Source organism: Neovison vison, chromosome 1 (assembly GCF_020171115.1).
Source record: "Neovison vison isolate M4711 chromosome 1, ASM_NN_V1, whole genome shotgun sequence".
NCBI lineage: Eukaryota > Metazoa > Chordata > Mammalia > Carnivora > Mustelidae > Neogale > Neogale vison.
Window position 1 is genome coordinate 275,173,877 of NC_058091.1, and position 9,237 is coordinate 275,183,113.

At 56.2% G+C, this 9,237-nt stretch overlaps 1 protein-coding gene across 1 annotated transcript in view; it reads left to right on the forward strand.

Annotated features, from left to right (window-relative positions):
• Positions 1 to 3,580, forward strand: part of CAMK2A (calcium/calmodulin dependent protein kinase II alpha) — a 60,633-nt gene extending 57,053 nt beyond the window's left edge. The window contains exon 18 of the mRNA XM_044231481.1: positions 202 to 3,580. Within this exon, the coding sequence (XP_044087416.1) occupies positions 202 to 205 (4 nt within the window). The 3' untranslated portion in view covers positions 206 to 3,580. The remainder of the gene's footprint in view (positions 1 to 201) is intronic.
• The last annotated feature ends 5,657 nt before the right edge of the window (positions 3,581 to 9,237 follow it).

Consider the following 9,237-nt stretch of genomic DNA (forward strand, 5'->3'; position numbering starts at 1 on the left):
CATGTTGGGGAACTTGGGTGCTGGAAGGCCATGGGGTGGGGGCTGGAGACCACGGGGAGGAGAACAGACCTGCAGGTTCCCGGGGTGGGGTGGGGGGCTGAGCGGGACCCACCAGAAGCAGCTTCAACCCTGTCTAAGGATGGGGAAGGGGCTGCCCTCAGAAACACTTGCATTACCCCCAATACATACAATTTCTTACAGCTGAAGGACCAGGCCGGGGGCCCTGGACCACAGAGATTTACTCTTCGTTCATGGGATGTGGCTGCTGGTTCTCCCACTTGGATTTTGCTGGAATTCCCCCAATCACGTCACCTCACTACCACTACCATCACCGTCACCGTCAGAGCTACGTCAAAAAATCCTGCCTGCTCACAAAAGCTATCACGACTTCCGAGCAAATGGCACATCTCCCTGCCACCCCCTGTCCCTTTCGCTCTGTGTCACCTGCCAGGGCGGGGCCTCCTCAGGACTGGGTGCCCTCGAGGGTGGGGGGTGGGGCTCCCCTCTGGGTGCTGGCTCCGAGGGCTCCCCCTCCTGGCTGTCGTCGGCCTGGTCTTACCTTGGCTGTAGGCCAGAATGCCCAGCTGTGTGTCCCCCCAGCCGCTGAGGAGAAGGAGGGGCGGAATCAGGAGGAATGTGGCATCCGCCCCCCATCTCCCTGTCTCTCCCTTCCAGGGTCCCCCCAGCCCCGTGAGCCAGCCTCCCCCTGTGGGAGAGGGTAAGAGAGGAGCCGACGCCAGGAGCCCCCACCTCACACTGCCTCCCTAGCTCCTCCTTCTCCAGTCCTGCTCGTCCTCCGGTCCATGCGGACCCTTCTCCCTCCGTGTGTGGAGTGCGATCCTCTCAGGGTGCCCCCACCCTTTCCTTCTGCCTTCGGCTGATGTTTACCTCCAACAGTAACGCCCATTCCACCCTTCCATCAGTCCCGGAGAATTCCAGCTTCGTCCCACCAGAGGGAGAGAATCTGATTGCTTTTTGGGGGCAAAGAAGGCACGTTTAGGTACCACTCCTACTTGGACCGCATGCCTTTTTATAGCCAAACTCCTGTGTGTTTCGTAAATGGATTTTGCGTTCATGGATATTTATGTAATAACTAAACCTCTCAAATTATTGTGAGGAGGGTCGGGCCGGGTTGGGAAGGGATGTGGGAAGAGGGGTGAGGGGTAGATTTTTTCTGTTCTAGGTCTTTTTTTCTTCTTCTTCTTCTTTTTTTTTTTTTGTGGTTTTTTTGTTTTGTTTTGTTTTGTTTCTGGTTTGTTTTGTTTTTGTTTTCATGTCATCTCTGAGATTCACTCTGTCACCTGTGGTTATCTGGGTCCGAGGTAGACTCAGCCCTGGGTGGGCGGAGGGCCTCGCTGACATTTTGGTCCCAAGGTTCCTTTCAGGACTCTAGAAACACCAGATGTTAGTGCTAAGAAACAGCAAATCAGGGCAGAGAGAGTGGGGGAGGTTGTCAGGACAGAAATATCTTTTTTTTTTTTTTTTTGCTTGCCTCCCAAACTGAAGTTCCTACTAGGACGCTTCCCAACTTCCCAGGATTTCATCCCACCGCATCCGTGTGTGCCCCACCCCCCCGCACTCCCCAATCTTTGGGGGTTCACGAGCATGTGTCTTCATTGCCTCTCCCCTCCTCATCTGCTGGTTCAAGCAGAGCACTGGAATTTCTCTTCTTCACGCCTCGTCCTGCAGCCATGGGTTCGAATCTCTTTCTTTTCTTTTCTCTTTCCCTCTTCCCTGGGATTGACTCTGATGTGGAATGCCTTGGCACGTCCACTAGGATCTACTGTCTGCACTGTTTTCTTTGCATGACTTTATATGCAGTAAGTATGTTCAAAAAAAAAAAAAAGAAAAGAAGAAAAACATTCAGCAAAACCAATCTACATGTTTTGGACAAAAAAAAAAAAAAAAAGAGGTTGTATTCTCAGTGTCCAACTCGGAATTATGTTGCCGCCTCTCTGTGCTTTTTGGCCTCTGTGTGGCCGTGTTCTGCCAGCATGAGATACTGTCCCCTCTGGAGGATTTTAGGGGAGGAAGAGCCACATCCCCGGGGTTCTGGAGGAGGCTCTGGTTCCCCCGAACCTCTGGGGAGTCCTGGGTGTTGACTGGAGCACTGGTGGGGATGTTTGATCTGGGACTTTTTGAGTCTTCCCTGATCATGAGATGTCTGCTGGGCCCTTTTCTCCATAGCTGCTGCCCTAGGGACAGGTGAGGCAGGCTGGACTGGGGCTGCAGGCCAGGAAAGAGGCTGCCTGGGCTTCCTGCTCTCCAAATTGGTTGATCACTGGCCTCTATCCTTGGCAGACACCCTGCTGCCGAGGCCCAGGGTGTAGGGACTTAGCCTGCTCCGGGTCCAGAGGGCTTCCCACTAAGGCCCAGTGATCCCAGCGTCCCAGCAGTAAAACCGCCTGCCTCCCTTGTGAGCTGCCAGCTCCCACAGCAAGCCCCAAGCCCAACGTGAAGGTGTGGCCTTCACAGGGGATGCAAGACTAAGTCTGGTCCCCTTCTCAGCCTCAGTTTCCCCATCAGTTAAAGGGTTAAATATTCCTGCCCAGCCTATGCTGCAGGGCTGATTGGGGAATCCAACGGGACAGTGAGGTGAAACCCAATGTACCTATGAGAACTGACAGGGTTAGTCACTGGCTAGACTCCTGCTTTGTTCTGAGCCTGGCCAGCCCACCACTCCCGCGCCTGCCCCTCATTCCCCTCTTTGGTGCCTGTCAACTGCTCATTAGCAGTGGACTGCGGGCAAAGAGCCATGCTTTGGGGGTTAGTAGGATTAGGATTCCATTCCCCGGTCTTACCAGACTTGCTATGTGACCTTGGGCAAGTCCTTTTCCTGCTCTGGCCCTGGGTTTTTCCACCAGGGGGAACTGAGCTGGAGGACCTCAGTGTCCTGATTCTTATTTGCTGGCACGCCTCATGCCTCCTATCCACTGTGTCCCATTCCAAGTGCCAGAGAAATGGAGGCAGGTCCCTACCCCAGGAGGAGACGGCTCCCCCGGAGGAAGACCACTCCGGTGGGTAGGAAGTCAGCCAGCATGGACCACAGGGCATTGGTGCCATCCTGAGGCCCAGGCAGGGAAGGCTGGCAGACACAGCGGCCCAGAGCCCACCCCCACCACACAGTGAAACTCTGCTTCTGTAAAACATCCTGTAGATGCTAAATCAATCAATCGATCAATCAATCAATCAATCCAGACCTAAGACCAGACCTAGGCTCCAGCATGCTAACACCTCTATAGGAAAGTATTCTCCCAGGACTGTGCGCCCCCAGGGCGCTAATCCTGGCCTCCTGTCTCCCAAGGGGAGACACTTTGGGGGATGTGTTTGCCAGACTCCCCGTGCTGGTTTCTTTGTTACTATTTGTTTGGGGATTTGTTTCAGTTCTTCCTTTCCTTTCTTTCTTTCTTTCTTCTTCTTCTTCTTCTTCTTTTTTTTTTTTTTCTTTTTTTAAAAATATGTGGCTGTGAACTTGAATGACCACTGCTCAAAACTTCTGCTATTGGGTGGGAGGGGGGAAGAAGGGGTGTCTGTTTTACTGGTGTTTTCAGTGCAATAAATAGCTACCAACTTCTGCGCACTTGCTGTCTCCCAGTCTAGGCTGAGCAACCACACTGGGTTGGGGGGGGTGTTTGTTTCCTGTTCCAGATCTCGCTATTTGCAAAATAAAAGCCAAGGTCTCCTTCCTGATTGGGCCAACTGGGTCTCATGCTCAAGACTGAGCCAATTACAGAGGGATTATGCCTGGACCCTGTGGCCTGGCCTTAGAACCAGGGACGAGGCTGGTTTTCTCTCAGCCACACCAGGGGCCCTGTATCCAGAGGAAGGGGGAGGTTGACACGGGTTGCCGCAAACAGCTGGCCAGCAGCCAAGTCTCTCGAAGGGGGCCTGGGGGTAAGGCTCTTCTCCTCTAGGCCTTGGATTCCTTGTAAAATGAGAGTTTTTTTCCAGAAGTCTCTCCACACTTATTCTCCTCCCTCAGCCCAACCTCACAGACAAGCTGCCAGGCCTCAGAACTCCTGGAGACTAGTCTGGAGAAAGGGATAAGGGGAGAGGTCCCTCAAAACCCACACACTGTGGACTGAGTGCCTGGGACAGGAACCCTGGGGCTGGAGAGAGGGACAGGATGAGAGGCTCCACTGGCCAACGGCCGGCCCCTGCCACAGCAGAGGCCAGTGTGGTTCTCTGCGTCCAGGCTGTCAAGGTGGAGCCAACGTGTGGATGCAGAGGCCTTGGCCCTTGGGCCACGGCGAGGTGACCAGCCATCCTGGTTTGCTGACACAGGACAGTCCCAGGCAAAGCAGGTGAGCTGGTCACTTAGCCACGTGGCCCCCTAAGTTACCTGGATTCCACAGCGCCAGGGGGATATGCCTTCTGGAGCCCACAGTCCCCTCTAGACCATGCTAGGGGTGTCTGGGACTCCAGACTCCTGCACCAGCCACTTCCAGAGTCCATCCCCACTGCTGGTGTGCAGAGGGGCCGCGAGGCGTGTGCCCTTTGCACACACAGGACGATCTTCACAGCGAGAACAGAGGCCAAGGATGCGAAGGGCCAGAGGGTGGGTTGCAAAGGGATGTGGGGCCTTGCATTTGCACTCTTGGCCTGGAATTGGGATGCTACGCCTTAGCGCCCTGACTTCTCCCAGCTCCGCCTTCCCGCGGTCTAGAGACCCCTACTTGGGCGGGAGGAAGGGCCTGAGGGCGGGCCGAGGGTTCATGCTGCTATTGCAGATACCGACCAGCAGGTGGCAGCGCAGGAACAGGTTACAGGCAGGCCCTGGGCCTTGAGGCTCCAGCTCCCAGTGAACGTCAAGAAGTACCTTTGACTCTGAGAAAGTACCAATTCCACCCAAAACGCTACTGTTATCTGACAAGAGCATGACCCCTTAGTGTTCACGGAGTACTTTCGCAAAACCTCTTGTGACAGAACAGCCCTACCCTGAAAAGGAAGACAGTGAGACTCAGAGGCAAAGAGGCTTCCTGCCAGATGGAACCAGGGGTCCCTCCAGGGCCTCCAGCGTCCCAGTGCTTGTCTTCCTGTCTCTGAACAGCCAGCAAAGTGTGACTGGGGTTCTTAGGAATCTCCTCTCTTTGACCCTCCATTCCTTCCAGCGACTGCCCGCAGTCCCTACCTCCCCACTGCCCATTTACTATGAAACCCACTGACTCCCTTGAGCTAATTCTTCCTTCACGCCAAGGACCACGTACCCCTACGCCTTGGTGTGTGCTCACACAGTCCTCAGTTCGCCCATCTACCGGCCACTGCGTTTCTCTTCTGTTCATTCCACGTTGTAGAGAAGAGGGAGGGAACCTGACTGGGATGGCCCAGGGTGTGAGGAAGGGGGGTGGGTTTTGGAATTTTAGCCCCTCCAAACACCTGCTGGGGTCTGCTGCAGCCAGCTGGGCTCTAAGTAAAACCCAGTGATGAGTGGGACCTGTCTCTTGTCCCCAGAGAGGCCACCCCAGAGAGTGAGAGCCACGCGGTGACCCGGAGTGCACGGTGGGCTGGGGTGGGGGCTGGGCCTGGAGATGTGAGGCCTTTCAGAGCCAGAGGAAGAAGCAGAAGCATGGCAATGACTGGAAGTGCTGGGGAGGCCTTGTGCCCATGCTCAACAGGGTGAAATGGGGGGTGGGGTGGAGGCAAGGCAAAGTCTGAGAGCCCAGAACAGTGGATCAGGTAGGGGTGGGGAGAGATGAGGCTAGGGAGGAGGCTGTGGGAGGCCAGAGTGTCAGAGTGTGTCCCAAATTTCCTTTGTTGTGGATGTGCTTTTCTGGGGCACAGGTAGGTCCCCAGCAATGGAAATGGCCTTCCCCAGACCCTAAATCCTTTAGAAAACATCCCCCAGCAGGTGCTGGGAGTGTTTGCACAGGGCAGGGTAGGGCAGGACCAGACCTGTGGGAATGGCCCCTGCTCCTTGTCCTTCCTCCTGGGACAAGCCCTACCCTTCCTCCTCCATCTGGACCTACCAAGGTCTCAGAAGCCACCTTCCTCTGGGCATCCTGGCCTCACCATCCTTTCCTGGGCTTTGGGCCACAGCCAGGGGATGGATGGAATGATCTAGAAATTGACTACTTTCACCCAAGGAAAAGGAGAATTACCGTCATTCTTTCCCAGTGTGACCCAGAGTGAGTTCCTTTCCCTCTCGGGACCTCACATTTTTCACGTTAAATAAGGGGGTTGAACCTGTGGTTCCCCATATACGGGAACTGTGCTGGCTGCTGCAGAATCCCCCAGGGAATAGGCTAAAAATACAGATGTTTAGACCCTACCCTCAGGGGACAGGATGCAGGAAGACTGGGCTGGCCTCCAGGCAGCTGTAGTTTCAGTAAGCAGTCAGTTCGGGAATTCTGCACCAAGCACCCCATTCCCAGTTCCCACAGCCACACTGGGAGCTGGAAGACCAGTTATCAGCGAGCCCCACCCCAGGCTTCCCGCTTCCCCACCCACTCCCCTGACGCAGCTAGATCAATATTGACCATTGGCCCCTCCCTGCCCCTGCCTCCAGCCACCCCAATTCCTAAAACTCTGTGAGACCCTGACCTTGGGTCAGTGGAGTCAGGGTCAAAGCCAGCCTTGGGGCCTGGAGGATTTTAGGGCTGCCCTACTCCTACGTTTCATCAACACCTCCTGTGGCCTTGGCAGGAGCTCCCGGTCCGGTCCGTCACAGAAGCCATTAGAGCCCTTAATCATTAACTCCATCCAGCAAGAGGGGCCTATCCCAGAACCCAGCTTTGAGGAATGGACACTGTTCCCCTCTGTGGCTCTCCAACCCATCCATTTTACAGATGGGGACACCGAGGCCCCGCCTCCAAGGCGCTCTGCCATGGAAAGGGAAGGTGCAGCTCACCCTCTGCCTGCCGTCATTGCCTGACCCTGGCTCTGAGCACACCTGTCCCCGCCCTCCTTCTCCCTTTACTGGTTGGAGGCAGGAGCTGGGCCTCAGTTTCTTGATCTGCACAAGGGACAGGAGGCTCGTGAGAACCATCCCATTATAGGGCTTCTACTTACCACGGTTTGCACTACATGCTGATTTTTTTTTTTTTTTAAACTATGCACTGAGCACCTGTATTATCCCACTTTATTCCCTGAAGGGGGGAAGGCCATTGCCCACATCTTCCATCTGAGGATGCTGGGGGTCAGAGGTGAAGCAGCAGATCCAGCTCTGCTCTGACAAGCAGAGTCCAAGCTTGCCTTGGCTCCTGCTGGCTCTTGTTCTCAAAGGGAGGCTGCTCGCAGATGCCATGGACATCAGGGGCAGAGGCTTTCTTTCCCTCAAATAGAAAGCAGCCCTGGATGGGGCACTGGGAGGAGGCCTCAGCATGGCCAAAGGGGGTGGACTGCTACCCTGTCCCGGGGCAGAAGGTCAGGCTGCAGGAAGTCAGGCGGAGACAGAAGGGGGGCGGGGAGGGGGACGGCGGGTGGAGTGCTGGCCAGGGATCCACGGGCGGGCAGGCAGCCCTGGACGCCCTTCCAGGGCAGGACCAGCGTCAACAAGGCCTCAGGCCCCAGAGGGAGTGGCCTGGAGCTCAAGGAGCCAAACTTTCCATGAGCCACCGGCAAAAAATGAGTCTGGAGAAGAGTGTCCACCGCAAAACCGTAGGCTCAGCAACCCAAGGTCACGTGAAATTCAGAGGGGCCGGGGCTGTCTTAACCCTTTGCTGGCTGTCGCTAGAGCCATCAGCACACTGCTTTCAGTTGCTGCTGTGTTGGGTAAAGTTGTGAGCAGGCGCTGTGGGTCCCCAGCGCCACACAGCCAGGGAGGGGCAGAGCTGGGAATGAAGCCAGGCCTGCGTCGCTGAGTGGTCTGAGCCCCCTCCTTGATGCCCTGCCATGGTCCCAGGGGCTGGGGGACTGGGGAGAGCACTATAAGTGTCTTAACTGCACAGAAATGAAGGGGGTTGTCTCTGGGCTGTCACGGCTCCCCAGGTGTTGGACTGAGCCAGGCTCCCTGAACACTCCAGGAGCCCATACCTGATGGGGAATGGAGGGCATGTGGAGGACAGACCTAAAAGGATGGCTTGGGGTCCCATGGATGAATGGGGAAGACACTGGAACAGGAAGCCTGGGCCTGCTCAGGGCACCACAAAAGGTGAACTTGGCTGGGGTGGTAGAAGGGAACACAGGGGGCAGGACCTACTGAGAACCAAACACAGGTGACTGTGTGACCCTGGTGCTGTTGACCCTGACTTGACCTTGGGAATATGGCTGACCCTAATGGTGTGGGACCCTCTCCCCTGCCCTCTCCTGCTCCACTTCCACCTTCGGCCTCCCAGATGTTTGCTCTCACGGATCACAGGCTAGAAGGGACTGCGGATGATCAGTGCCCCATCTCAGTGCTTCCCAGGGCTCCCCAAGAGCACACCATCTCTCGTTAGTCCTAGAACATTCCTAGAAGAGGAATGAAGGGCCCTAGGACATTCTCTCCACACCTGAGCCAGGCACACGATGCTGCCTCCCAGCCCTTCGCTGCCCCTCCACCCGCCCTGAGTCTCCCCAGGTCAGGGGGCCATGGACACAGAGATCAGCTGAGAAGGAGAGCAAAACATTGATTAGGGGTGGGGACCCCGGGCCTGGCCCCAGCTCCCATACGTCGTCACCACGGGCCACAGCCCTGCTAATCCCCAGTCTCTGCAAAGCCAGAAAAATGAGACATTTCTCACAGAAATCCAAACTTCCAACTTCTCTTAAAAAGCTGGGCTATCTGGCAACCTGGGTCCATGCTTGTAGGGGACGGCCTCCCCGGAAGAGAGGCAGGTTTTCTTCTCTCATGTGCCAGGTCCCCACCACTGACTCATCACGGCCACCCTCTCTGGGGACCAGTCACCACCTGCTCTCCCGCTCACACCTACGGCTTCGCTCACCTGGCCGCTCAGCCTGGTTCTGCAGGCACTGGGCTTGTCCCCTGCTAGGTCATTCTAGCATTCCAGGCTAGGGTTCTATTCCAAACAGGGCTGAGGTGTTCCGTGGACTGTCCACCATGCGGCCATGGGTTCCTCTGATCTACTCCCACTGCCGTCAGGCCTGGTTGGGGTCTGCTCTGAGCCAGGGCCACCTGAGGTCAATAAAGGGAGGGGCGGGGCTGTTGGGAGGTGGCAGAGGCGGGAGAAGGGTGAGGTGGCAGGACAGCCTGTCTGGGAGCAGCAGGAATGGGAAAAGCAGGACAGATGGGAAGATGGGGCCCAGGGAGGACAGACCAGGAATCTCAGGCCCCGGGGGGCCAGGGCAGTGAGCAAGTGC